A 26,433-nucleotide genomic window follows, 5' to 3' on the forward strand; every position below is an offset into this window, starting at 1 on the left:
ACGATATGTTAGGCATTACAAAACAAGCTGACGTAGTATTATAAGTCATTGCTTATATAGATGTCCTGAATAGTGACAAGGCATGCTGAGACTAAAGCTAGCTAACACGCCTCAGGATTCTGATCTTGGGCGACATTCGAGGTCCAACCCACCAACCACCCGTATAGCCCCTGACGATGTTTCTCAAGACCGCAACGTGAGCACCCAGGCCAAGGACCCTCTCGTCACCAATCCTTCCCTCCTCACTTTCATCGCCTACAGGTGAAGAACCTGGTTTGAGGAACTCAATACCGTCATAGCCTGTTACCACTCCTACAACCTGCCATCCACCCAACACTTTGCGTGGGTCTTCGACTAGAACGTAGTCGAAACGCTCCCAAAAACGCGGCATGCTAAGATTTTCCTCCTGCTCCGTCTTGTCGAAAAGCAATACGGGAGATGTGGCATCTGGCTCCGGGGTTATGGGAAAGGCAAGAGGATAGCCAGACGGGTTCTGTCCAAAGAGTGTAAGTCCAGTCATGCAGGTCAACACATCGGCGTGAACGTTCATAACGGGAGTGGGATCATCGCGAGTGATATAATGCAACTGCTGAAGTGCATCGCCACCAGGATAGTTTAAGGATGAGATGAGGAGCATAACGATGCTGGCCCCAAAGCTGGCCAGGGTGAATACAATTGTGATAACAAAAGCGGCGTGGTAGATAATGTTCTTGGGCGCTCGCGAGGAAATGTAGTTAGCTCCAAGAGCAGCAGCAGCAGTGAGGGATGGAACGACATAAAAGATGAAGCGGGCCTCCTTATGCGGCTGAGCAGAGTAGATAGCAACAAATAGTAAGTTGGGGATCGTCAGGGCCCGCGCAGCTCGTGAAGTACCCGGTTGGAGAAGTGCAAAGGCGATTAGAGCCGGCACAAGGGGGTTGAGCATGAGCTTTGGCAGCGCCGAGGTGAAATAATAGTGCCATGGAGAGACACCCCATTCGGACGAAGATCCGAGAATAGCGTTGAAGTAGAAGCCCCAGAGCTCAGGCCATAACCACTTCTGCCAAAAGTATGAATCGATGGGTACTGAGACAAAGATAGAGGCGAAGAAAGACGAGAAGAAGACAAGAATTAATGAGCCTAGAGCGATGCGGCCGGTGATAAGGAGGTAAAGCCCTGTGGTGCCCAAGAGAATAGCGACTTCGGACCGGAAGACTGCTGCTGCAATGACGAGAAGGGCAATCGCTTGCTTATGGCGAATGAAAGAGAGCTTAGTCGAGGACTGTGGTAACAGAAATGCAGAGGCGAGAGTTGCTGGTTTTTGTGAGTTGGCATCATTGGGAGGCAGTGAAATATATTACTTACTTAAACCAAAGGCATACATGTTAGGCAATGTCCGTGAAAGGTAGTAATTGATGTGGAACTGACTGGCCATGAAAACAACCCACCAAGCCGAAACACCTTGTCCATAAGCTCTCTTCAAAAGGTTCTTGAATGTCAAAAGGGCAGCAACATTTGCCGCAGCAAGCAGTCCTCGCACTACGAGCTGTGCATGCTCGAAGCCGACGAGAGCAATAATAGGTTGCCCTATACCAGCGAGGAACACAGCACCGAGAAACGTTCGAGGCACAGCCCCGGGGAAAGTGAAATGATCGTAGGCGTGTGAGAGGCGATAATTAACATGTTTGGTGGGCGTTCCATAGGTGAGGATGTCGTGTGCTGCTTGGATGTTGAACGACTCCTCAACTTTAGTGTATGGGGAGACGAGGAGATGAGTGAGTGGAATGGTGATAAGGAGGCATGTCAAGATGATATCTAGCAAGTGTCAGGTTCGAGTTTTTGGTTGAAAAAGTGCATTGAAAGAACAATGTGATCATACCTGATGTCTTCATCTTGGCTGATATTTGACAGTGAGAGCGTCCTCAACGAGAGAGCTACTGTTTTAGCCTGGAGATTGATGTACGTGAATGCTTGTCTCGCAGAGCGCAAAAGTTGGAAATTTCCTCAAAAACGAAAAGAAAAGCATTAATGGAGAAACATGTCTCATTTTATCTTAACTTCAGCCAAAAGCAACGTACTTGCGATTGCATCTTGTTCATTCACAGAAATCAACCTAGAGCTGTACCTACCTCTTTAGGGGTCTTCGGATCGGCCTAACCAATCCCCCGCAGTGACTCCTTCCCCAGGTCTACCTTAGTAAGGTATGTGTGTTTAAGCCACGATGGCAGCTACGACGTATAGGTACGTACCTGCTTGGAGGGCAGGCACCACAAGCCAGGCTGAGGATCCATAGCTAAGGTACTCTGTAGAAGGCCGATAAGTTACACATCATCGTCAACTCTCGACTGTCAAATCCAACCCTTTCTTCACAATCAACACCGTCGCGCAAGATGTGGTTCTTTGGGAGCTTTCTCTATGGTAGATAAAACGCTACTCTTCCTTCACCAATGCGCACCTGCTAATTCATCTTGCAGTCTGCATTCTCCTTATCAATGCCGTCGCTGTCCTTTCCGAAGATCGATTCCTCGCGCGCAGTACGAACCACCCCAATCTCGAGTCTACCTATATCCGCGCATGTCTTATCTGACGCATTCTGTCTAGTCAATCTTTCACCAGCATCGTATGATCCCGCATTTGGCGCTGGCCCCGATGCCAGTGTCAAAGCCAAGATCATCAATCTCATCGCGAGCGTTCGAACCATAATGAGGAGTATGTCTAATCTCGATATTCACGCAGCGCAACATATATGGAGAGGATGTTGCACTGTAGACTGTGATCAGATACTAACGTCGCCCTAGTGCCGCTGATTTTCGTCAACTCTGTTATTATTCTTTACGAGCTCATACTTGGCTGAGTCCAGGTTCCACATTTGGACACATATATACGGCATGGTTATAAAAGAGGACGCAGTAAACTTTTCTAGGCATTAATGGAGTCAGGCAATTTTTGAGTTGGAGCTTTGTTGATATATAAATCACGACAAGCTATGCGTGGGCGACGTGGAACGAGTCAGTATGAAAGGGAGACAACCTCCTTATGAAATTGAGCGCCATGTTTCATGAAGCAGAAACCTCGTGGGCTTGAGCTCTGGCTCCCTATGTAATGTATAGTACAACTGCTGCACCGCAGGCTGTAATCCTCAGCGCCCAAGTAAAACTGAACAAGCGAGCTCGTTCGAATAGTAATATCTAACCCATGCTCTTTGCCGATGTGATTCATCCTCTATTCAGTGTCCCTGTAATTAGAAGCTCCGGCGACCACCACAAGGCCATGGCAAACTTTGTCAAAAGAGGCCAGAAGGGGCAGAAGAATTGTGCTCAAGATAATATTTGGCCGGCCCAAAGACGTCACGTCTCTTAGTTGCGCTTGCGCCTTTGGCCATGTCTTTGTCCGTATAACGGCAGCTTCATTCAAGGTGTATGGGTATCCTACATCCGCCAAAGCTCGCGAGAACATAATGATAAACCCGAGTTCCGTCCGTATCCTTTTGCTCTTGTGTAAACGCTGCAAAGTATATATGTGTGGTAAAGATTATGAAAGCAAGTTTGTGCTCTTTTTGCGGCCCAGGCTGAAGCTGAGACGGTCTTTGAGTTTGTCATGCTTCTCGCTCGAATCGCCGTTAGGGGTGTCAGGAGCCTGCGCGCCTGATTTATCTTTGTGAAAAAGTGAGAAACTCTTCCGTGACATCGACTTGCTACCCCTCTTGGTCCGGTCGAGAATCCCATTGCTCTGGGGTGTTCCGTTCTCCTTCTTCCTTGCTTCATCCTCTTGCGCGGCCGACTTCTTGCTGGCCTCAAGAACTTTGGCGAGCTCGTCATTTTCGTTTTTCCGTGTTTGCATCGCCGCCTTAAGACTGTCTTCTCTTCGTTTCTTCTCGTCAAGCTTGGTCTGCTTTTCTCGCTCCTTTTCTGCAATCTTCTCCGCCTTTTCGGCCGCTTCACGCTCTTTCTTCTCTCGCTTCTTATCTTCCTTGGATTTGAGTTCTTCCTTCTGAGTCTGAACACGGTGTAGGCCATTAGTCGTGGCTGTAGGAGGGGGTGAAGCATCAGTTGGAGGAGCAGAAGGCATGACCGGTGCTGTTCTCGCATGAGCAAGGTTCGCCATCGATTCATGATGCGCCAAGGGCGACATGGGTTGCGTCGCTTGCCGCTTCAATGGTGAAGTATCCGCCTTGTCCCCGTTCTCCTGAGCTAGGTTGGCCACCTCGCTGGCGAGTTTCACCTCCTCCATGCCCTCCTTCTCCTGCTCCTCCCGCACCTTTTCGAACGTTGTTTCCTGGTAAAACAGCACGTATGCGGTGGCCATTCCGGGTTTGTCACCGAAAAAGTTGCGGACGAAATTTTTATCCACCGGTTCAACCATTTCATCATCAAATAAGATCCATCCTCGACCTGGAACCTTGATTATAGACACATAGTGACCATGGTAGGCATTTCCGCCAATGTGAACCACCACTGCATATAGCTCATATAACCGATCCGGATCTTCGGCATTGTCCGTCGTATTGAACATGCGTAGATGATAGGGATACACGACCCTGTGGAAAAGCTTTTGCAAACGGCTGTAGTCTTCTGTATACTTGAATCTCTTCAAGTGGAGTGTCAGGATTTTAGGTAATCGTTTCACTTTCATTCTCTTCTCAGCTTCCTGAAGACCTCCACAGTGGTCGCAGTGGAACTTATTCCTCTCGCAGAGCATCTCCTCGGCCGAAAACTTGCGTAGGCAGGATGTCACGGAAGAATGCTCCTCGAGATCGATGGACAGATCAAGGAATGTCTCATCACGCTGAGAAGCAGTTTCACAAGTCAAACACTTGGTTTCTGATGTCAGAACGCCTTCGAAAATATCGTGAACCCATCCAGTCGCCGGCGAGCTTGCACCCGCCACATGGTTCGCCATTGCCGATCCAAGAACATGTTCGACTGAAGTGGCCAGCCCATCGAGGCCGTCAGGGGGTGCCTGTAGCTTCACCTGACGAGCCGTGCTTTCAACGGAGTTTATGACATCGTTTAGCACAAGACCATAGAACTCATGGGCATCTTGGTGCATGGAATTCCTGAACATCTCGTTGTCGCGCTTGAATATTTCTAGAAATCGCTGAGGACTGAGGACTCCGGTATGAGTATTGCTTTCAAGCAAAGCCAAAAAGATATCCTTGAGCCCTGTGAAGGTGCACTCGTCCATACCATAGGACGTAGCATTCTCCCGCGCCAGCTCGAGGATAGGCCCCTTGATCATGGCTTGTTTCTTCTTGTATTCGGGTGTATCAGGTTTGTCTTCGGGTCGAACGCCTACCTGCCCTGGTAATTGATGACTTGAATTTTGTCTTTGCTTGATTACCTGGGAAGTGCTAAGGCCCTTTTGCTTTGGTAAGTTCTCCACAGGGTCGGTGGGCGGAGGTCTGATGGTAATGGGAACTTTAGGTCGGCTACCGTTCGTCTCCGTGGGCGAGATTGGGGGGTAGTTGACAACATTGTTTCGAAACGACTCGGAGTAGAAGAGAGCCTGCACAATCGAGTTGCAGTAGCTAGACGAAAGGATTAGTATAACAGCCTGGTTGAGTGATGACTAGCACGTCTCGTACCATGTGTTTCCAAACTATTGACAGGTTAGCCTACTTTTCGTAAAAGTGGTGTAGTCAAGTTGAAGCAGAGATGGACAACTTTGCGCCAGGTTTCTTAGACAGGGCTCGACGTACATTCTCAAGACCGAAAAAGCGATCGGTGCCGTCATCTCGGAGGGAACCGGCGTTCTGGAGCATTTTCTCGAGCGGCGTGAGGTCGAGGATAGGTTCCTCTTTCTTCTTTGCGACAGCATCTTGCTTGTTGGGTGTAGTGGTTGTGGCCTAGAAGCAGAAGCGAGAGGCATTTTGTCAGTCATGAGAACCATACTTGGCGCAACTTGAAGCGAGAGATCAGGTGGAACTGGGACAATCCGAGATGAAAATGGGCAGTAAACAAGTCCAAGACATACAGTGCCAGAACCCTTTATCTTGTTGAAAAACCCGGCCATGGCGATGTCGTGATGTCGTCAGTAGTAGCAACTCGGTAGGAAGGTCGCGGACTTGGTGAGCCGATCAGAAGAACGTTATCAAACGGCTGACCCGCAATAGCTGCGGCAGCAGCACCTCGACGAAGAGAGTCGCAATTGGGACAAATTACCATGCGCGAATGGCTTCGATTTTACGCAACGTAAGCAAAGAATCGCGCAAAGCGGACAAGACAGGTTGAGAAACGGTAAGCCAAGTCAAATTCAGAGTTGCCGAGTGTTGAGCGAGGAATGGCGCGGGTGCTGGAACTTGGCACCGGCTTGGGGAAAAGCGAGGCGTGGTTGTGTGGCGTGGACACGATAGCGCCGGCCGGAGCTACTATACTGATTTGAAAGCCGAACCAGAGACGAAGCAATCGTTGCCTGTGTATCGTTTGCTGTGACTGTGAAGAAAAGAAATGCAATTAAGGTAGAATAGTGATCGAAGATGGCTCCAAAAGCACCTTGGATGTAAGAGGGAGGTGTCAAGTTACTAGAAGACAAGGTAAGGCAAGGCAGTAGAGTAGAAAGCAATCCAAGCTGCTCTCTGCTTCTGCAGTAGATGGAAGGCACAGATTGAGGTAGACGAGGTAAGGTAAGCAGACAAGGTCAACCACCGATGTAAGGAAGGTAAGGATGAGGGTGGCGGGAAATGACCTGGATGGAGGTCAAGTCCGGGGGAGATGATAGTGGACATGAAAGTGAAAGTGGAGGAGATGGAAAGAAGGATGGATCAGTGACCTCGTGGTTGGATCCAATGGTACCGCGCCCCAACATGGTAGGTGCAGTGGTGAGGTTCCAGGACGTAGGATTTCATACATGGGCCTGGACAGAGCTGAACAGGGTTGTGACTGGACCATGGATTATACCTACCTCGAGTTACAGCACATTTCAGTGTAGTTGGTAAGTTACTGGGGGAACATTACAGGTAGTCGGACCAGAACAAGTCATGATGGGAAATTCCACAGCCTATATCTACTACCTACTAGGTAGCCACGTTGATGAATTTCTGGACGGATGATTCCTTTTTGTTACCTGAAGCGGGCAGTACGGTCAACAACAGCCATTGTCTCCTCCCTGTTGAATCACCGTAGTAGTTGACCGATGCGAATAATATCATACGGAAATGCTGCCCGCCATCTTCTCTCCCAATACTAAGAAGGTACCTACATATCCGTATATCGATCGACCTAAGGGATGAAAGGCTCGCGCAACCCCAGTTTGCCTAGACCCTCGAAGCCCCTCCAATGGCCCCCCTCTAGCCTGCAGTATAGCACTAGCGCTACCACTCTTATGATGGTGCATTTGCTGGGTCCCTAGATCCTTCAGAAAATACCACCACAGAGCCATGAGAACCTCATAACATGATATTAGACTGAAGAGTCTGCATGTCTTCTCTCTTATTCGAACTGGTACTACCACTGCGTATACAAACATTGTTCAAGCTATTGGCAGCTTTGTACACTCAAGTAGTTACCAATTAGTATGTACGGTATAAACGCGCCCTTAAACTCAGTAGCTGGACTGAACAGACTAAACTCGATGTAGACGGCCAACATCATCGCTGAAGAGGGGGCCTGGGGTACCGTACGGGGTATGTGCCATTGCGCCAGATCAGACCTAGCCAGACCTGACCTGAACTGAACATGGTGTGGACAAACGGTTGATAGACGCCAGGCCCAGCAACTAAGCTAAGATCCATTTTCTGGTACGAAGCTGTCGTTGACCAGGAATTCAGTAAATAGACGCCATGATATCGCAATAATAGCTGCTCAGGGTAGTAGGCAGAAAGAATACACTATGATTCCAGCTCTTCTTCTGATTGATATTCCATTTACTCCGGCAGACTCATGAACCCGGCTTATCGACAGTCCATTCAAAGGAAGAGCCAACATTAGATAGCCATTGCCTTCAGAACTCATGAGTGGGCAGGGCTTCTGCAGAGGAGCGACATACATAATCTTCCCGCGACTCTCCTGCACGTTTTCCTCCTAGACAGTTACATAGATAGACGGCAAGCCCGACGCAGATGTTAATACCCCATACATTTGGGCCAGCAAATAAACTTCTCCCACGATAACCTCCAACAAATAGATAATTGGTACCTAGTCACTCCTTTTTTTTTTTTTTTTTTTTTTTTTTTGATGAACCAACAACAAGTGTTATGTCAAGAGTCAAACAGTCACGCCAGCAAAGGACATGGATAATTCCAAAAGTCCCTCATATATTTACCTTGTTACGTCTTGTACAACTACCTCCCAACCTAAACCTATCATAGGTTGGACCAGACAAGTTTAGAACTCTCAAGCAGTGATATCCTCAGGAAATCCAGGCACTGTATATCAACTCTCCGTAACCGGCAAATAACTTCAGAGGCCACTCACAAGTTGAAATGACGGCGCCAAAAGCACTAGTTCCCACTTCGAGACTTGTTCTTTGGTGCGGTAAATAACGAACAGCGCCACAACTCATCGGTTATTAGTCTCCCCAGGTCTGGATGCCTGTGCCTCTCTTTGAGTTTGGGGTTGGCTTTTAGCCGAAGCATTCGGAAGGTTGAGCATTCTGCAACAAGCGAACGCCAAGACGAACCAACCACCGCCAAGTCGGAGAAGAATGACTGTATCGTTGTTGGTCAGAGCAACATTGTTTTATCCAAAGAATCCATTCCTCATCCAAGACTCGTGAGTAACCATGTTTCGTTGACGTGGCTGCACTTACTCGAAACTTCCGTTTTACACAGTCAGAAAGATGTTGCCTTATATGATAAGGTAACGTCGCCTTTTTCGTTGCCTTGTTCGTCTGGGAGCCTTGAATTCGATTACTTCCCAAGCTGGACTGAGCCAGGAGAGAAGGAGACCACTATTGAGTCTCATCCTTACCTCACCCTGTTGCTTGGCATTGTTGGATAAACAGAAATGGAAGCTGACTGACAAATGTCCAGGACAGGTTGATAACATGTCATTGTTGGCCAAGTCTCAATGGGATAGCCTTGGAAGTCGATTATGACAAAGCATTGGCTTGACCTGTCGAGCTTCGTCGTACCGTAAACTGTTCACCGTCCCTTACGTTCCTAGTCGGTGGCCATGACGAGTCTTGCAACTAAGACGACGTTCGCCAAACCGAAGTGATAAATCACGCCAACCCCTCATCTAGAGGCATGAGAGTGTGGGGTTGCCATGCGGCACATCCCAAAATGCCCACCAGAACTGTCACCAATCACTCGACCCTTCGTACCCAACCGTGGTGATGGTATCCTATCAATTTGATTCCCATCCCATCCTGATCGTCTACCAGTCGGCCCGTTATTGTCAACATGGCATCCCGTGCATTTGCATACCGTAACAGGTGGTCTAAAGATGATGTTCAGGTTTCCACGACAACTTGGTCAAGTGCATGCGCGTTGCGATGTTTGCCGTTAGACTAACCGGTTGGTAGCTATTTGTGGATATCGGGTGTCTAACGTGTGTCGGTCCCGGATGTGTTGCGATTGGTCTTATGGTCTGCCTATTGCCCTACCCTCTTAGGTTTGTTCCAGGAAGACATTCTTGTATACTCGTTCGTTCTACTGCGCAGGTATGGCTTAGCATCTCCCGTGTTGATGTTGACTGCTCTCCTATACTAATCTCCACGAAATTACGAGATGGTGCACACTTCTAAGTAAGCTGTGCCTTAATAAGCGATGTTGAGCTGGTAGTCACTAGTCGTATTTCTTCGTCTGCCTTCTCTCTGATACAGTACGGTGCCATATACTAGAGAATGGTAAGAGAGGAGAGGGGTCATGGCCGAATCTAGTTGCTACGCCTGTGCTAATTATGATGCTACGCTGGTAGGCTGGAACACCTACCTGTTAAGCTAAAGGTAGTAGTGTTCTGGAATAAACGTCAGTTACGCTAGCGCTCTGTACTGCAACTAAAGTTCACAACCGTCTGCGTATTGCACCGCATCAATGTGTGTGAGGCGCGCCGCTGTCTCCGCGGTGCCCACCCGTCTCATGTACCATGACGACATTGCATGCAGCCCTTTTTGGTGGCAGTCTGACATCTGGCTAACAGACAGTTTAGATAATATCGACGAGTCGCATCACAGCAGCATTTGCTGCATCTTATAAACTGAAACTTCATCTTAGCAACAAATTTCGGAGCGATTACTTTTAAATTTCCTGCATATGAATGGAAGCTTGGCATTTCATAAAAGAACTTTCTATAACAAAAGTCATAAGCTAACGGCACATCATTATAAGCACAACGCTGCCAGCCCTACTTGTGCATCCAGCCTGCCATTAGGAGGACAGGCATGGCATTTCCAATGACAACATACAGCATGAGAACTTCGGCTGTCTATCATCACTTGCGCACCGAATGGATGCCAAGCGGCAAAGGTGCCTCTTCTCGCTTATCCATAGGTTGCATGCGTCGTATCTCTCCGAGTAGCATCGTCATTCTACCCAGTTATCATCGGGTCAGGATGAACGGGGATAAGTAGAGAGTTTCACAAAGCGAATGCATAGTTCCACCTATACCCGATTGTTCCGGAGACATATCACTAACAGAACGCATTATTTTATATCGAGAACCAGAGTGTTTCATAGGAATGGGTTATTTCGTCTGACTACCAACATGGCTTTAGGATCCGTCAGAGACGAACAGTAGACCTAAAGCCACCAGAAACACCTCCAACGACCATAACTCACGAGCGCTTCTCGGGACATATATCGAACAGACACTCTCATAGACGGGTAGTCATGATTTATTCCTGCTTCGCAGCTGGTGGTGGTCCACCGCCTGTGGTTGGGAGACCCATAAAGATCTTGAAGTAGTCCTGCGGTACATGTTAACGGCAACGTCAAATAGATCGAGGAGGTTGTCTTGGAACACTTGCATAAATCATCCACTGGAGTCCAGTCAGAGTACCGATCATTACAATTCTCACAGGAAGGCCGTTCCAAAGGCCACCGAAACCAATATCCTTATAAATTCTACCCATGGCGCTACCGAAAGCTTCTCCGGGTTGACGATTCGAGTTCAGCTTGCTGACCATGACATCGGCGGGGTGGGATACAATAGCACACAGGATTCCGGCAAGGTAACCACCGGTGAAGGACACACCAGTCTGAGCAGCCTTGCTGTAGTCGCTCTTCTGGCCGGGAAGACGATCATAAATCATCTCGACGATAGTTTCAAAGGAAGCAAACTTCATCATTGTGTAAGGAATCTGGCGACCCCAGAGTGGGTACAAACCTTTGTAAAGACCAGCAACGCCCTCTTTGCCTGTGATGGCACCAATCCCTTGTATTGTTCCAGTGTAGGGATTTGGGATCGAACCCTGCATACGAACCTTGACAGCTTCAAAGGGACAAAGAGCAAGGTCGGCAAGGAACTCGGCTGAGGCAGAGGCGGCAAGATACAGACCAGTTTTGTACTTGGTGGCCGCCTCTGGGCCAGCCATATCCGAGTAGGTCTTTTTGAAGTACTCATACCAACCATACTTGAAGGCACCCTGAGCAGAATAACCAAAAAGCGTAGGACTCCAGCCAGTAAAGATACCACGGATCCCCTCGCCGCGATAGATCTTACCCCAGGCCTGGAAGTTGCTTGTGTAGAGCTTGGAATCAACTTGACGACGAGTCTTTACAAGATCTAGAGGAGTTACAGCAGCGTGAGTGAGTCCCTAGATTTTGTCAGTATATATCCTTGGATTGAATGGCCAGCCTTGAAAAACGGTATGTCTCTATAGACTGGAACGAAACACGTACACAGGCCATCAAACCGCCAAAGGTACAGGCAGCATAGTATCTGCCAGAGTATAATTCGATCTTCCCAGTCTTGGCTTGAGCTTTTGCGCTCGCCTTTTCAAACTCGGCTGTTGCTTCAGCGCTCAGCTGCTTAGCTTTACCCTTGGTATCTTCAATGACGGAGGAATGGATGGGAAAGAGTTCAGCGCGAGCCTGATATGGAGTGCGGTTTGTTGCTGAGAGTGGGCTGTAAAATGTTCCCTGGAGGGCGTCCTTGGATGGATGGAATGGGGACATTGTAGCTGTCTGAGGGGTTGCGATGTCTACCGGCGTATTAGCGATACTTCTTCAAAGTTGAGGGTAGCTTCTTAATTGGGTGTTTGAAAGGAGCGATTTATGTTGAGAGATGTGATGATGGGAAGATTCCATGGCACAAAGATAAGGGTATAGCAGAGAAACACCAATCGACAAGATTAAGTTCCCTTTCAATCCGGCTACTAAGCCGTTGCTGCAAGCTGACGCAAACGAATGGGCTGTAATGATTGAACTGCCTTACCTGGCTGATGGCCGTTTCAGCTCCAACAATGGATGGATCCAGAGGTATGAGTGAGTATATTCCTAATGTGTCTCACCTAGGTAGAGGCAGTAGTAGGTAGTGCAGACGAAGACACCGCTGGGTGAGATGGAGAAGGGAAATCAGGAATTATCAAGGTCAGAAAGGCTGCACCTATCTTTCGGAGTTAAGGTACATGTCAATTCCATCCCGTCCATGATGAAAGAGGGTATGACGCTCGTGGCAGGTGCACAGGGAGTAGGATGAAAAGTGACATCACACTTATCACAGGCACTGTCTGTTTCTTTGATTCTCAACGGTCTCATTGAAATTTCGCGTACTGTCTTGTATGATGATAGTTCCCTCTATATTTCGTATAGTATCAATCATGGTAGCTCATTTCTATGAATATGGAATAATTTATTCCACTTACACCAGACCTTGTCTTGGGCGCTAATTAAACATCGCTGTAACGGGATGATCCACAGGTGGGGTCAGCTAAACCTAGGTACGGATACCAGGAGGAAATTTGAAATCCGCGTTGGCTTTATTTCTGTAGCTTCCCACAAAACAGCAGTGATAACAGAATAAGGGATGCATAAATCCTGTCCGTGACACTACCAGGGTAGCCCACGTTCGATAGTTTGTCACGTAGGACCCAAAAGTGTTATACTGTCTGATAGCTATCTACCTGTTACTGGGTAGGCGTCTAGTAAATATCTTGCGTTTATAACATGTATTCAGTCTAGGTAGCCAGTGAGTAGTAGAAAGGCTGACCTCTAAGATCTTGGGGTACAAAAATAAACAGCCTAAGAAGCATAGTCTAGGTAGTATGTAAACTGGTCTACTAATTTCGTCTCTTGAACTTAGAAGTGCAACTGTTAGTGGACTAGTCCGCTTATTATCCATGTCATGATAACTAACAAAAAAAGGTGCCCCACTACTAATCCATCAAGTCTTTTGCGTGACTCGATTCTAACTTAGACCTGCCCCGCGACCCCTTCAACACCCCGACATTTCGATCAGATCTAATTCAGATGCCAAAATTCTGTCGACACTTAAATTGAGTTCACTATACGCCTTTCCGTCACCACACAATTTAACATGGCTGCTACTACCGCCACCACCACAATGTCCAGCGCGACACATCCTCTCGTTACAAAGTGGTCTTCTCGATACCGTGGGGTATGTCTCTGCCTGAACCTGCTCATGACACCACTCTACATCAGGAGCTTCAACCATACAACGCCAGATTAGAGCTCCAATATACTTGCGAGGCGCATGTCGATACTCACGCATAAACTAACGCTCTACAGGCCACTGTCGAAGACCTCGACCCCCCAGCCGCCCTCTCTCTCAACCCCTCCGATGCTATCTCTCTCGCCCTCCTCTCCGCCTTTGAGCGCGACTACACCCACCTGACCATTGTTGATTCCGAAACCCGTGCTCTTTTGGGTTATATTTCCATCCCACATTTGCAGTCGCTACTAGACTCGGGCAAGGTCAAGCCCAACGATCCTCTCTCAACCGCCATGACACGTTTCCAGCGCAAGGGCCGCACCTACAAGGTCATCACCATGGAGACCACCCTCGAAGAACTCGAGGACTTTTATCGCGGGGGTGTGCCTGAAGGACCTTGGGAGCAGGAATTTGCCGTCATTACGGATGAGAAGAGGAGGTTTGTCCTGGGCGTTGCGACAGTGCAGGATCTCGAGGAGTTTGTGAAGCGAAGACCCGAGTAGATCGTCAACTCATCGTCATGGAAGCAAGAGAATCAGTTTTAAATAGTATGGTTCATAAGGAGGGCGATAACGGGAAAGGCAAAACATCTTGAATGGGCGTTGGGGAACAATGATCTAAACATCATAAGACTGTGGTGGGCTCGCTACAGCCTGTCAAGCAGGAAAGCTGCTTTCAACATAGCGCAATACCCTGGGGATAATAGACCTTGATGGATATTACTTTCGCGTACAAATTGCACAACTATTTGCAAAACATGCGGGTTTGGTTGATTGAGTATAACATTTATTTATTGAGGTAGTTAATCCGTAGGGCACGCATTGAGGCAGAAACCAGTATTCATGCCGTTAGTCGTCTGTCGATGTAGGTGAGGTACGTTGAATCTGCCGGATCTAAGCCTGGTAGTCGTAGATGAGCTTGGCCGTGACCCTCTGGTCACCTTTGGTTACCAGGACGTGCCTGACATATCTCCTCTCACCCTTGATCTCCTCGAAGCCCCAGATCTGGTTGGCGACCCAACCATTGTCAACACTCTCCGCGATGCTCTGGACGAATTTGCCGTCGGCCTCAACGAGCCAGCCCTGCTTGAGAAAGTCGTCCTCGACCTCATCAAGAGTGACGAATCGGGAACGGCCCTTGACAGCACCAAATAGCCAGTCAGAGTGCTCGCGCTGCTCAAAGTCAAGGCACCGGTTCTCCTGGGTGCTTGTCAAGCCAGAAGCAGACTGGGTGATGTCGATGTGAGTAAAGACGTCAGTGGAGGTGTTTGGTGTTTTAGGAGGGGCACTGTATTGGTTGACATCAATGGTAATTGTAGCCATTCCAATGCCCTTACGAGTAAGGTAGCCGATGCCCTGGAGGGCAAGGATGGGCTCTGAGCTATCAGAAAGTGTCTTGTTCTATTGCGCAGTGTTGTCAGTCTCGTAGCTCATCTACGGTACATACAAGTATATATCAAGTGGACGGGTAAAACATACCAGAACCCATTTACCACTAAGGTCGGTGATGGTCTTTTCAGCAGGGGCAGCCATTTTTGCGGTAGTTGGAGTTCGAGTAGGGTAAAATGATGTTTTGGTGCAAGAAATTTGTGAGGGTAGGAATATTGGTTGGGAAAAGTCAATAGAGTTGGCTGCCAGCGATTGAGGCGTCGGTTGATAAGTAAGGCTGTGTTGGCTTGAGCTGAGTTGGCGGTTGGTAGATCGAAATGACGCTATCAAACTGCAGGTGTCCTTTCCTCGAGTATATATATACACCAATGATTCAGAATAAAGAAAGTATCGATTGAACATTGGCACCATTTATAAGTTTCCTTTCAGTAAAGCCAAGCATGCATATTAATCACAAGCAACACCGAGACATGACGCAAAACGCCGAGGTCGACGGGACGGACCAATGGCAGGACCATGTTTACTCTTTTCTATACACAATACCTACAGACGTACGTACTCCTTGACATGAATTTCAATCTCAAGTCTACTATACCAAAGTGGTAGGTGATCGGTTGTCACAAGCACATGACAAAGGCACTACAGGCATGTTGGGATTCTCCTGGTGCGGGGTTGATTGGAGGAAGAGAGGCTGAGCCACGATGCACAAGAGACATGTCCAACTCGAGGCTGCAAAGGCCGGACATGGTTCGAATTCGGAAGTTGTATCCGTATGCGAGGACAGACGCAATTGAACTACCAAGCTTTGATCATGTCTCTGATAGAGCCAAGTGTAGGTTTTGAGTGAGAGGTATAAATAATATGATACCGAGTAATAAAGGAAGTTGGTGACTGGTTAAGTGCAACCCTAGAAAGGATCTGTTTCAAGCAATACCTGTTGACTTACAATCAGCACCCTATAAGGAAGGGTAGCGTCAGCACTCAAAAATCATCTTATGAACTACCCCTAACAAGATGTAAATCACTCGACATTCGATGCCAATCCTCTGTATCAAAGTTCACGACGTCGACCAAGATTTTCCAGCCAGGATCCTCTCCCCGCATTGCCAATCCCTCACTTTCCAGTCTCCACGGAGTCTTTACTATTCTTTTCCTCCACGTGTCTCTTCCATACCTAGACCTCGGCTCGGTCATGATCTCTAACCCCTTCGTCAATAAAATACCCTGGCAAGCTACCTGGGCTCTGCAATGTGCCTTGGATCTGTAAGAGTACGCATGCGCGATGCTGTTACACAACAGACATATATCCAAGGAGATAAATTGTATGCAAAATCCATCTTGACTACTATGCATTGTATTTGGCTGTATTATTAGTCTACCCTCTACTCGGGGCACACTTATCATCCCCAACCGCCGCCTTTCAAAATTCCAGTATACAGTTCGTTCTTTATGTATAACATCTTGTCTACCACCCCAGGCACCGTCACCGTCATCTGCTGATAATTCTCGTTTGACAGACGCTGAATCTGCCGAATCCTTTCACTGCTGCTCCTCATGCCTGTGGCTTTCCATCACGCCGGGTATCGATCGTCTCTTCCAGCAACAAGCGGAATATTCGCTAAGTCGAGTTCATGCAGGAAACAAGTCAAAATCCATATGGACATCCAATATATCCCATGCACATCATGTTATGCCATGTCGCATCCTTCTTCTCGACCATCCTCTCAAGGCCACCACTTCATCTTCTTGTAGCTCTCGATCACCTCCTCGATCAACTCCTTGGTCAGGGTCGGCTTCTTGTACTCGAAACCTAATAGCGTCTTGAGCCGCGTCCCGTCCATACTAAGATCTGTATCCTTAAGAAGTTCCTTTTCCATAAACGGAGTCAATGGTCCTGGTCGCGTGATGCCCGCATCGGCTAGAAGATCCGCCCACGGCCCTAAGAGTTCATCGTTGACGTCGTCTACAACGCTGTCGAGATTGAGACGGGCAAAGGTGCTGATGAGTTGACCCTGAAACCCTGTCTCGATCTTGAAAATGTCGCCAATAATGGTCGCTATGGTACCTTGGCTCGTCGCGCCTTCGTCCACTATGTTGAAAATAGGAACCTTACCCATGCTGGCTTCATCCCACTTCGCCTTGCCGGCGTCGTACCAAGCCGCAATATCCCACAGTGCGCGTGTGACATCGTCGATGTGTGCTGTGTTAGTTCGGAGATCTTTGGTCCAGAGCCACTTCATTTCGTCCTCCAGGTGTTGGTAAGTACGGGCCATGCACAATGCCGTCGCAACCCACTGGGAGGCATAGGGCCCGTATACATGCGGTAGGCGCACAATTGTAAGGTTAAGACTGTAAGCCACGTCAGTACACAAATTGCTTAAAGCTCCAATCCCACCTTACCCTTCAATCTTGGAAAGTTCCTCCTCGGCTTGCAACTTAAAGACAGCAATACGATTCCATGGTTTCAACTTATCACCTTCTTTGCTTGGTGATGAGTCTGACTTGTACACCATGCCGGTGCTCAGCTCGAAGAAGGCTTTGACGCCTCTTTTCGCTGCCTCCCTGCCCACTGCAATGGAGAGGTTCAAAGACCTCAGCTTGTAAACCTCATCCTCTTGCGAATATCTCGTCTCGCCTCCGCAGTTGAAGACATAATCCCATTGCTTTCCATCGGGTCGGTCAAAGATCCTTGCTAATCCTTCTGCACAAAGTGAAAACGATTCGTTAGCAAATTGATCAAGAAAAACGGAAGCCATTTGCACCAACGCAAGGTGCTCAATGGTAGCATGATCGGCGCAGAATCTTACCAGGTCTGCTGGCATCGGCCTGCATAAATTTGTCCTGGGAACAGGCTTCAGAGAACTCAGGAGCCAACCATGCCAGCTGAGGGAGAACCTTGTCGACAAGTCTCACGTCTGAAGCGAGGTCATTCTGGTGTATATGGAGGGCGAGGAAGCGGCCGATATAGCCGAGCCCTCCAATGATCAAGACCGAAGGCTTCTCGGCCATGGTGTTGAGAGTTGTGGCGGTCGAGTCGTAATATTATAATCGTGTGTGAACGTGGGGTTGGGATGAGGGCGCAGATATCTCGACGTTGGCGGCGCAAAAACGGGTTATTAAAAGGTGAAGTTCAAACAGATTGCGTGCACATCAACCTCGAATATTTAGCGAGATGCGTTGGGTCAAATTTTGCCTATGCTTAGTCCAACAGATGGCTGTTGTGTGAGGAATATCAAGTATGAGTGCAGTATTGGAACGAGATTATTCGGCCTCAGGGGTCAGAGGGTCACAACTGAGTAAAGATACGCCGGCCAAGAGGTCCTATGTGGTGCCAAAGGTGGACGGATATGCGAGAATCGGTGTGATTTAGCGTTGGTCGAAGCGAGGTCGTTCGGGTCCCTCGTGGAGAGAGTGGGCTAGGTAATGACCTAGCTCAGTAGTTTGATTGTGAGAGAAGGGCCGTAACCTGGTAGGGAGTCACGCACGTAAGTATTTATTAGGACATCAAGGAATGAGTAAATGCTAGGACATACGATAGTACAGATTTAGTACTGTGCTTAATATTGAGCCCCAAGAGTGCTGGTGCGACGACGGCGTAAAGGCGATGTGCGGGAGCAAAGGGGAACAAGTTTGATCCAAGGCGGGAAGGCAACGGGAGGACGGACGGAAGACGGAACCAGATGGGCGGGATGGGAGGTGGTGGGAGTGGAGGGAAACACGATCACAGATGTAGCAATTTCAACTTTTGCGAGGGCACGAGGCGACGCACCAACCGCTTGCTGGGACGAGCAATGGATGACCAGGGGTTTGGACTAACATCAAAAGACCCAAATTTCCCAAAACCTTTAGTTTTGAACGAAAAAGGCTATGAGGCTTGGGCAAGAGTCTACACTCGATTAAGAATCAGGCAAGAAATAACAAGACCCTCGGGTTCTCGAAACTGCGTTGATGAGGGGCTGGTTTGATGAATAGAAGGAGAGCCAGAATGACGGTGGATCTCCTGTTGGGAAAGACGAGGGGAAGAATCGGCCAGTGTAAGAGTGAGTGGGATGCGATGTGGACTCCTTTCCCAGTAAAAGGGGCCCAAGTTTTGATGCTGGCTGGTCTCTAGTTTAATGAGGGGCGTGTTGTGGGTTCATGGGCGTGAAAGGCCCTGTCAAAAGGTTGACATTTCATGCCCTACCGACTATCAGGCACCAAGCTGTTGCTCAACTTATTCCATCAGTCGCTTCTGAGACTGAGACTCTTGTTTCATGATACCTGTCGGCCTTGAAGTCTCATGCCTGGACAAAGCCGCCTTGTGTCGACTGTATTAAGCCTCTATAGGACTCGATGGCGGTCATGCATTGTATCGAATAAGTGCAACAGACCGAAGGAAGCAATGGCCTGAAAGATGAGTTAAGAATGCATGTGGGCGGGCTATGGAGGGGTCTTTACAACCCATAGTCTCATGTACAGTAGGAGTAGGTACATACAACATGTACATACCTACCTACTGTCAAAAGGGAGCCCGCTTGACTACCTACTCCATTCCTAGTCTCAGGTCAAGGCTTGTGTCAAAATATCGCTCTTTGCTTGGCTAAAGTTGAAATTTGTCATTGTAATCTGGAAGCCTCAGCAGCCATCACTTCATCTGACTTGTTTTCATCAATCCTTCGGCACTTAAGCTTGGCAGGAGCTTGACGAGTACGTCTTCAACTGGGAGTAAAGACAGAAACAGGCTGCGAAAAAGATGCAGGCCAAATTGTGTTAGGCCAGTGGGGGTAACCCGTCCCGTAACTTAGCTGGCGGAAGTGAGAATTGGCGGTCATGCGGCTGGACGAGCAGAGCTGCAGGATGGATTTGCAAGATGCCCCGTTCATCATATCGCCGGGCTAACACCTAGCTACCGAGCTTGCAGTGGGCCTCCATGTTCGTCATTGTCATTATGACAGGGGGCATACCAACATGACAGGGATGAAGAACCATGACAATCGCTTTCCCTGTCAGAGCCCGACGTCTAGGTATTCACTACCTAGCTTGTTGTCTACACGCGTTGAAGGTTACCAACGATCCAGCCAGAACTAACAAGCTGTTAATATGTACAACCATAGCATATAGCTACTAAAGGCGCTGAACGCACTTAGATATTTCGGGTCCGTCTTTGTTGCGGATTGTCTTGAAGATCTGGCCAAGACTTTCATCTTGGCCGGAAGTGCAAGTTGATTACAACCCATTCCGATACCCTCTGAGCGGGCGAAGAAGCCCAACTCTTAGTTGGCAAAGGTACTTGATTTTCTGAAGCACTGTTTTCCAACGTATGAGATAGCGTAAACCAACTTTTATTTATTCAGGAACGTTTCCATCAAGTCGGCACAAATCAGCAATAAGGTTGTTTCTCTGCGCGGCGAAGCGAGCCGAAGGATGCCATTTGTCTCACCCAATTGTCTTGGCGAAATATGTGGTCTCTAACGGAAACTGGCTTTGAGTCTGCGCTTGCATACACACCATTTGACATATTTTGCCAACATCGAGTTGGGAAACCAGCCAAGCAATGGTTGCTGCGTGAGTAAATTGTCGATGTACTGGTTTAAATTCTTGCGAGAGCGTAGCGCTAGATACCAGCATGCCTGTCGATCCAAAGATCCCGCTCGGACCGCCACAAGACCATCTTGATGTTTTTGTTTTCAGAGAAATAGTGGTAATACTGAGTGCAACTGATCCAGATAGCCAACAAATTAAGCCACGCCAAGCTTTGGCGTTCGTTGCCCAATACGGATGTCCATACGGCTTTTGGCGTGTGCCTGAAGCGAAGGCTGAGAAAGCCGTCACTTGTCAGGGACATCTGTGGCAATCGCCTACGTCTGTCAGATGGGAATGTGGGAAGCGACAGGAACAGGAACGGCACGATGCGGGGTCTTTTTTCTAGAATTCTTCCATTTGCGTATCTACCAATGACGGAGTAAATGAACGTTGTTCTAGAAAGATTGAGGAATGATAGCAAAACAATGTAGTTATTGAAGCGTTGATCCAAGTTTTACATCAAAGCCAAGTCTCAGGCGGCAGTCAATTCCTTCCTAGCACTTTCCTAGTATTGTCTGTTTGCAACATCCAACCTAAACCTCGACTCAAGTGCAGGTAGCTGAGGTAGGAGGTACCCACTACAGCCCTGTAACACCCAACCAGGCAAGTACCTCCTGAGGTGAACATGAGCCACGCTTACACCCACTTCGGAATAAGTACGGATTGAGTTCACTCATCGATCTTTTCACTGATGTAACCAAGTATCATCGAGAAATTACCTGTCATCTCACTATTTCTCTAGTGGCCTTTCATAAACACAATTGATTGAGCGAACCCTTCTATTTTAGCACCTAGTTCAGCACCAAACAATGCAGTCTCGGACGCCAGCAGCGCTTAGATACCTAATGTGTAAAGTACTAACATGACAGCAGAACCACGCCATCGTGGTCCAAGCGTCTAAGATATTTATCACTCTGAACGTGCACACGGCGCGTTACGACACGGCCTTCAGGCCATTGATGTTAAAACTCAGATCCGGCCGCACCAAAACTCCGGGATCCGCAGGCCTGGCCTGCATGACATAGGCGACACAGACCTTAATGCGGCTATGGAGCAAACGAAGCGAGCGAGCGATCGAGAAATAATGCAATCCTTGTTGGCCTCGGGCCACTGTTGGGCATGGCTATCGATTATCACCCAACCCTCCGCCTTACATTCCGCCTCCGAAACTCGTTTCACCAACTTGGGTTCCTTGTTCTTGTCCAGCTTATCCAGTTCCATGCCACGGCTGACAATACCCAGGTCTCGTTGTCCCTTGGTATTGGTTTCTATCATATATGACAAGGCCGGGCTGTTGACCTCTTACAATCACTTGCTATTCTCAGCTCGGCCTCAAGCTCGCGCCCACCCTACCACCTCCAGTCAAGGGGTGGGACCCCTTTCGTTGCGAAGATCCTTCAAAGTGTATCATATGGCTACTTTAATACCGTGCTTACAAGGCTACAGCCTGTCATTAATTTCGCAACGTTGTCTCCATGCATTTCTGCAGAACTTGTGATATTTCTGACTCAGAAGAAACCGAGTCCATATTCCTTAGCGTGGCCTGGTGCTCTACACAAATGAACCATACAAGCCACCATCTGTCGTGAAGCCGAGCCCTATGAGCTACTACGTAGATACTTCCTCCAGCAAAACATCGCAAACAGAAAATCGGAACGACAGTAGCTTGGATCGTTGCTTCCATCTGCTGAAAATCCCTACCAAAATGTCACCGAGTGTCTTGATCTCCACCAACTGGGTTAGTTAGCCACATGCATCAATACAATCATAAACTTAGTGATGGAACAACCTTCGCTTTGATGATAGAATCTGATCGCCGTCCAGGATCTAACTTGGCCAATGATCCCGCTAGCTCTTCCAAGTACGATCTCTACACGTTAGGGTCAATGCTAAAGCTGATGCTATGCTGGACTTAGTAACCAGCTCATCTCCTTTCCCACGTTGTTCTATTGGGAAGTCCGTTCGTTACGGGAAAACGGGCCGGTCAAGAGGTGTACCAGTTATCTGCGTTCGACTCACAATACCAGTTGATAAGCAAGTGACTCGTTGATATGTGCTTGTAAAAACTGAGTTTCCCGGGGGTTGCTCGCATTAAGCACACTACGTAGTAGTATGATCATAGCTTAAATGTTATAGCCATGCTTAAGAATCTTGCCAGGCAACAACTTGACAAGAAAGAGCTCATCAAAAGCAATGTAATGTCGTACCTGACATACACACTCTACGGCAGTATGACAGATAATGTACGTCTACAGCGCCACAAAGATTGAAATCAGTCTATCAAAGATATTGCTCTTATAAAAACACCGCACAAGTCGACTAGAAGGCGTTTTCCACGTCGATCATTTTCTCATGCTTCCGATGAGTTCTCGCTGCGCCTCACGGTCTCGTGCTCCCTCGCTCAAGCTGCCAATGCTCCTCAGATCGCCCACAACGTCCTTGGCCTTGCCAAAATAGACCTCTTGCAATAGGTTGCGCATCTTGAGTTCCATATCCTCAACCAATCGTCCAACGTTGGCAATGTGACTATCGTCGTTCTCCACGGGGAGATCCTGTTCGACCTGGCGTGTCATGTTCCCGCTCAGGTCCATTTCACCCAAGTTACTACCCGCAGTCGACAATGTCAGGATAACAGTGGATGTGAGCTTATAGTGAGTGCTTCGTCCTCGCTCGATGGCCTCGAAAACATGGATGGAGTCCCAGACGCCCTCGGAATTGCCGCCTTGGGGAGAAGCTACAGTTAGAAATCCAGTTAGCGTTCGCGGTTCGGAACTCAGATATGTAGTAGGGCTGTCATTGGGACTTCCTACATTTCTTGAGGAGCACGACTCCTGCAAACCCATCGTCGAGATTCCAGAAATAGACACTGCTCACGCCGCCTTCGTAATATAAATCGCGATAGACGTCGAAAGCCTCGTTCGCCTTGACTTCCATCTTGCGAACACGCTCACTCGGAATCGCACCTTCGCCCGCACCCTCATTGCCGCCAGCACCTACACCTCCAGATCCGGCCTCATCCAGAGGTGGATCGAACTGGTTGGACCACGGTGAGCGGTAGCTGTCACCATCGCGGTTATAATCGCAGAGGAGGTAGTCTCGGCCGGTCTGCTTACAGCGGCGCACGGTGAGGGGCTGGTCGACGGATGAGAGGAGATCTTCGGTTAGATCAGGAGCGATAGAGATGATAGCGTTGAGATGGTCGGTCGTCTGCTTGGGATTGAGGCGGCGCAGGAGGTCGCTGAGATAAAACGGTCAGCTATAAGGGGAAAACGTTGTTGCGCAAGAGGAGAGGAAGGCTCACAGAGCTGAGTCAAAGGGATCGACGGCCATTTTAGCGGTATATCGTGTTCTCTGGCTGGTCGAATAGGCGGATTATAGTGATTTTTTGTTCTTGTCAGTTGGAAAGGCCCGGTGGTTTGGTCTTCAGGCAATGCACTATGTCGAGGTGAAGCTCTGAGACGTTATGGAGTAGCGGGGTCGTCTGGAGCTTGGTGTGGAGTACGTACTTGACCTTGCATGAAGCTCAATATGATTATTCCTATTGGGGCCTTGACGACAAAAGCCATTCCGTGAACCAAGATGAAGTAGTGAATATGCCAGCGACTTGTAGAGTTCAACAGGATTCAGTAGCTTTGGTTCTCGGAGATTATGAGGAACAAGTGTGACAATATATAATACCACTAGTCACGTAGAAATCCAGCCATAGAATGATAGGATACTTAGTACACATATTAAGGAAATGGAAATCGATTAAACCAAAATAAAGCCTCATTCTTAGAAAAAAGAAAATATAAAACCGTCGATGATACGTAGCCAAGACAAGTACTACCATGTTAGACGGTTGATGATCAGTAAAGGCGAGTCAACCTGTCGCTTGCTCAACCATCCAGCCAATGCCCATAATACATTTATCTCAACGTCCGGTCTAGTCCCTCCCGATAGTCCAGTGACCCATATGAATAGTTACTCTTGCGTCGCCTAAAATAACTTCAAAAAAGAAACAGAGTACGTATCCCCTCGCCTCTCGCGAGTTCTAGACCGAACCACCATCTCAACCCACGATACAGCCAATTTCGCCTCCAACGCCGCGCCCGGAAAATCCACCAGTTGGGCGAATCGCCTAAGTGACTTCGAAATTTTGACAAAAGAAACTGAAGCCATTCGTCATTCCAAAAAGCCTTATCGAGTAGGCGGTTGAGTCGAGCTGGCCACATTGGAGTTTAAGGCTACCAACAAGCTGCGTGAAGCTGACTCGCCAACCTGCGCAATATATAGTCGCGCATTTCGAGACTCGATGAGCCTGCTGACCGGAGCAGGCTCTGTGCGGTTATGCAGTCTCGCTATTGAATGTTCATTCAATACAAGTACCACATATCAGACAGTAGGCTTTCTCGGTCCAGGTCTTGTCGCCGTCTGTCACATTCTCGCGCAAATCGCGAATTTCCCAGGACGTGGGACCCTCTTGCATCTTCAGGCTGGCCTCAAAGAGTCCCAGGTAAGGCTTGTGGTCTACAGCCTTCTTCTTCCGACCCCTTTTAGCCGAGCCTTTGGCCGACGCCGCGGCAATAGTTCTCGATGGTGTTGGTCCTGGTGTCGGGGTATCGGTGTCCCTGGTTGTTTCACGAATGCCCTTCTTGACGTGAACATTATCTTGTGTTTCCCCAGAGCGAACATCGATCGTTGGCTGTGTCTCTTTTTCTTCGGCATCGGTAGGCGACAGGGGACGTGTTGCTTCTTCGGGCTTTTCTTCCTTAACAGTCGCTCCCTCGGTCCGGTGAGGCTTATCGGTGCCTAGGCGCTCATAAACTTGCATGAGTACCTCATGGGCCAGACATTCGCGATGCATCCATTGGCCGCACTCCGAGTTCGTACATCCTATGAGAGTCTTATCAGGGTTTGCAGGTGTTTGGCATTTGCACATAATATCAACCGACTGTGTAAATATTAGTTCAAGTCAACAGGAAGTAGGCCACTGCGCAACGTACCGAAAGCTGTGAATTACGGCAGTCATATGCTTGGCGCCAATAAAGCGCGTCTTGGATCTCCTCGTCGTCCGACTCGATCCACTGGTTGACTGATGCAGGTGCTGTTACACTGACAACATTGATAATATCCACTAGAGCAATCAGTCAGCCGTGCTGCCACAGGGATATCAGTCAGCATTCTGGAACGTACTATGGTTAGATGCAATTAGTTCATTGTGGCCATGGTATGGCTGACGACCCTGCACGGTCTTCTTGCCGTCAATGGTACCAGGAGGCAGTTCATCAGGCCAGTACATCCAGTAAACGCGTGCATAGACATGGTGCTCGTCGGAAGCTCGGATCTCAAGGATGCGCGCTACCCAAGATTCTTCTCTACTGTCTTTTTTGTAGGCGCCATTGCTTTCATTCTGAGCCTTTTGATGCTCGACGGTTGACTCGTTGGCGACATAGACGAAACCTTCGCTGTAGTACTTGATGCTATTAACTATCGGATGTTAACCATAAGCCCTCAAATGTCGCGATGCCGGCATTCCATCAGATAAGTACTTACGGACAAAGCTGTTGTATCGCGTCATGTCTTGCCATCGCTTCCCAGGTTCAACTGTGTAATACAAGTCCATGGTGTCATGGGTTTTGAAGGTGCCTGTTGGAGAGAAGGGAGAAATTTGAATTTGAACTCGTTTGTCGTCATCTTGACCGTCACGCTTCCGCTTCTTGTTTTTGTGACGCTCCTGTTCTGCGCGCGATGGATTATTCGCGTAAGTAATTGTAAAAGGACACTCTGCGCGATTCTCCTCCCCGACGGATCGCGATCGTTTGCGATTGCTCATTGTGGCGGTTTGATGCGGTTGGGTATGACCGCGTCGAGAGTGGAGAGAGAAGGAGGGGTTTCGAGCGACAGACAACGAATAGCGCGATGAAAGGGTGATAGTAATGATGAAACCAAGAAGAGCAAGATGCAAAAAGGAT

The 26,433-nt window shown here is 48.4% G+C and overlaps 9 protein-coding genes across 9 annotated transcripts; 2 read left to right on the forward strand and 7 right to left on the reverse strand.

The window, feature by feature from the left end:
• Positions 1 to 37: 37 nt before the first annotated feature.
• Positions 38 to 2,073, reverse strand: EDB82DRAFT_441850 (Alg9-like mannosyltransferase family-domain-containing protein). The gene is made up of 3 exons (XM_025729508.2): positions 1,859 to 2,073; positions 1,345 to 1,794; positions 38 to 1,293 (listed from the first exon to the last, which is right to left on the reverse strand). The coding sequence occupies exons 1-3, from the start codon at positions 1,869 to 1,871 to the stop codon at positions 98 to 100; spliced, it is 1,659 nt and encodes a 552-aa protein (XP_025588726.1). The 5' UTR covers positions 1,872 to 2,073; the 3' UTR covers positions 38 to 97.
• Positions 2,074 to 2,369: 296 nt separating this feature from the next.
• EDB82DRAFT_521301 (Yos1-like protein) lies at positions 2,370 to 2,833 on the forward strand (the record flags this gene model as incomplete). Its single annotated transcript, XM_025729506.1, has 4 exons — positions 2,370 to 2,397; positions 2,454 to 2,513; positions 2,581 to 2,688; positions 2,778 to 2,833. The coding sequence occupies 4 exons, from the start codon at positions 2,370 to 2,372 to the stop codon at positions 2,831 to 2,833; spliced, it is 252 nt and encodes an 83-aa protein (XP_025588724.1).
• Positions 2,834 to 3,510: 677 nt separating this feature from the next.
• On the reverse strand, positions 3,511 to 7,654 carry EDB82DRAFT_521302 (uncharacterized protein; the record flags this gene model as incomplete). Its single annotated transcript, XM_065609078.1, has 4 exons — positions 3,511 to 5,506; positions 5,564 to 5,577; positions 5,678 to 5,824; positions 7,598 to 7,654. The coding sequence occupies 4 exons, from the start codon at positions 7,652 to 7,654 to the stop codon at positions 3,511 to 3,513; spliced, it is 2,214 nt and encodes a 737-aa protein (XP_065465775.1).
• A 2,966-nt stretch (positions 7,655 to 10,620) lies between these two features.
• EDB82DRAFT_79235 (mitochondrial carrier domain-containing protein) lies at positions 10,621 to 12,416 on the reverse strand. The gene is made up of 4 exons (XM_065610053.1): positions 12,370 to 12,416; positions 11,759 to 12,060; positions 10,885 to 11,673; positions 10,621 to 10,824 (listed from the first exon to the last, which is right to left on the reverse strand). Exons 2-4 carry the CDS (start codon positions 12,032 to 12,034, stop codon positions 10,753 to 10,755), a joined length of 1,137 nt encoding a protein of 378 aa, XP_065465776.1. The 5' UTR covers positions 12,035 to 12,060; positions 12,370 to 12,416; the 3' UTR covers positions 10,621 to 10,752.
• Positions 12,417 to 13,228: 812 nt separating this feature from the next.
• Positions 13,229 to 14,275, forward strand: EDB82DRAFT_489879 (uncharacterized protein). The gene is made up of 2 exons (XM_025729503.2): positions 13,229 to 13,475; positions 13,607 to 14,275. The coding sequence occupies exons 1-2, from the start codon at positions 13,395 to 13,397 to the stop codon at positions 14,030 to 14,032; spliced, it is 507 nt and encodes a 168-aa protein (XP_025588721.1). The 5' UTR covers positions 13,229 to 13,394; the 3' UTR covers positions 14,033 to 14,275.
• EDB82DRAFT_489881 (uncharacterized protein) lies at positions 14,276 to 15,403 on the reverse strand. Its single transcript, XM_025729502.2, has 2 exons — positions 15,008 to 15,403; positions 14,276 to 14,929 (listed from the first exon to the last, which is right to left on the reverse strand). Exons 1-2 carry the CDS (start codon positions 15,326 to 15,328, stop codon positions 14,423 to 14,425), a joined length of 828 nt encoding a protein of 275 aa, XP_025588720.2. The 5' UTR covers positions 15,329 to 15,403; the 3' UTR covers positions 14,276 to 14,422.
• Positions 15,404 to 16,481: 1,078 nt separating this feature from the next.
• Positions 16,482 to 18,228, reverse strand: EDB82DRAFT_79277 (uncharacterized protein). The gene is made up of 3 exons (XM_025729500.2): positions 17,725 to 18,228; positions 17,318 to 17,618; positions 16,482 to 17,266 (listed from the first exon to the last, which is right to left on the reverse strand). Exons 1-3 carry the CDS (start codon positions 17,924 to 17,926, stop codon positions 16,642 to 16,644), a joined length of 1,128 nt encoding a protein of 375 aa, XP_025588718.1. The 5' UTR covers positions 17,927 to 18,228; the 3' UTR covers positions 16,482 to 16,641.
• A 4,380-nt stretch (positions 18,229 to 22,608) lies between these two features.
• On the reverse strand, positions 22,609 to 23,978 carry EDB82DRAFT_79386 (F-actin-capping protein subunit beta). Its single transcript, XM_025729498.2, has 3 exons — positions 23,781 to 23,978; positions 23,290 to 23,717; positions 22,609 to 23,213 (listed from the first exon to the last, which is right to left on the reverse strand). Exons 1-3 carry the CDS (start codon positions 23,807 to 23,809, stop codon positions 22,822 to 22,824), a joined length of 849 nt encoding a protein of 282 aa, XP_025588717.1. The 5' UTR covers positions 23,810 to 23,978; the 3' UTR covers positions 22,609 to 22,821.
• Positions 23,979 to 24,830: 852 nt separating this feature from the next.
• On the reverse strand, positions 24,831 to 26,294 carry EDB82DRAFT_521308 (uncharacterized protein; the record flags this gene model as incomplete). The annotated part of the gene is made up of 4 exons (XM_025729497.2): positions 24,831 to 25,412; positions 25,465 to 25,595; positions 25,655 to 25,948; positions 26,015 to 26,294. 4 exons carry the CDS (start codon positions 26,292 to 26,294, stop codon positions 24,831 to 24,833), a joined length of 1,287 nt encoding a protein of 428 aa, XP_025588716.2.
• Between the last annotated feature and the right edge of the window lie 139 nt (positions 26,295 to 26,433).

Source organism: Fusarium venenatum (genome assembly GCF_020744135.1).
Source record: "Fusarium venenatum strain MPI-CAGE-CH-0201 chromosome Unknown EDB82scaffold_1, whole genome shotgun sequence".
NCBI classification, from domain to species: domain Eukaryota; kingdom Fungi; phylum Ascomycota; class Sordariomycetes; order Hypocreales; family Nectriaceae; genus Fusarium; species Fusarium venenatum.

Bases quoted from the DNA above. Each gene is read 5' to 3' on its own strand.
- EDB82DRAFT_441850 (XM_025729508.2), bottom strand. The intron at 1,294-1,344 runs GTAAGTAATATA...CACAAAAACCAG, and splicing joins CATGTATGCCTTTGGTTTAA to CAACTCTCGCCTCTGCATTT.
- EDB82DRAFT_79235 (XM_065610053.1), bottom strand. From the start codon at position 12,034: ATGTCCCCATTCCATCCATCCAAGGACGCCCTCCAGGGAACATTTTAC. The intron at 11,674-11,758 runs GTACGTGTTTCG...GACAAAATCTAG, and splicing joins TTGGCGGTTTGATGGCCTGT to GGACTCACTCACGCTGCTGT. The intron at 10,825-10,884 runs GCAAGTGTTCCA...CATGTACCGCAG, and splicing joins GACTCCAGTGGATGATTTAT to GACTACTTCAAGATCTTTAT.
- EDB82DRAFT_79386 (XM_025729498.2), bottom strand. From the start codon at position 23,809: ATGGCCGTCGATCCCTTTGACTCAGCTCT. The intron at 23,718-23,780 runs GTGAGCCTTCCT...GTTTTATCTCAG, and splicing joins GATCCCTTTGACTCAGCTCT to CGACCTCCTGCGCCGCCTCA. The intron at 23,214-23,289 runs GTAGGAAGTCCC...TTCTAACTGTAG, and splicing joins AGTCGTGCTCCTCAAGAAAT to CTTCTCCCCAAGGCGGCAAT.
- EDB82DRAFT_489881 (XM_025729502.2), bottom strand. From the start codon at position 15,328: ATGGTGCCAATGTTCAATCGATACTTTCTTTATTCTGAATCATTGGTG. The intron at 14,930-15,007 runs GTATGTTTTACC...ACTGCGCAATAG, and splicing joins TTAGTGGTAAATGGGTTCTG to AACAAGACACTTTCTGATAG.
- EDB82DRAFT_79277 (XM_025729500.2), bottom strand. From the start codon at position 17,926: ATGGCCGAGAAGCCTTCGGTCTTGATCATTGGAGGGCTCGGCTATATC. The intron at 17,619-17,724 runs GTAAGATTCTGC...CACTTTGTGCAG, and splicing joins GGCCGATGCCAGCAGACCTG to AAGGATTAGCAAGGATCTTT. The intron at 17,267-17,317 runs GTAAGGTGGGAT...CGTGGCTTACAG, and splicing joins GAACTTTCCAAGATTGAAGG to TCTTAACCTTACAATTGTGC.
- EDB82DRAFT_489879 (XM_025729503.2), top strand. From the start codon at position 13,395: ATGGCTGCTACTACCGCCACCACCACAATGTCCAGCGCGACACATCCT. The intron at 13,476-13,606 runs GTATGTCTCTGC...AACGCTCTACAG, and splicing joins GGTCTTCTCGATACCGTGGG to GCCACTGTCGAAGACCTCGA.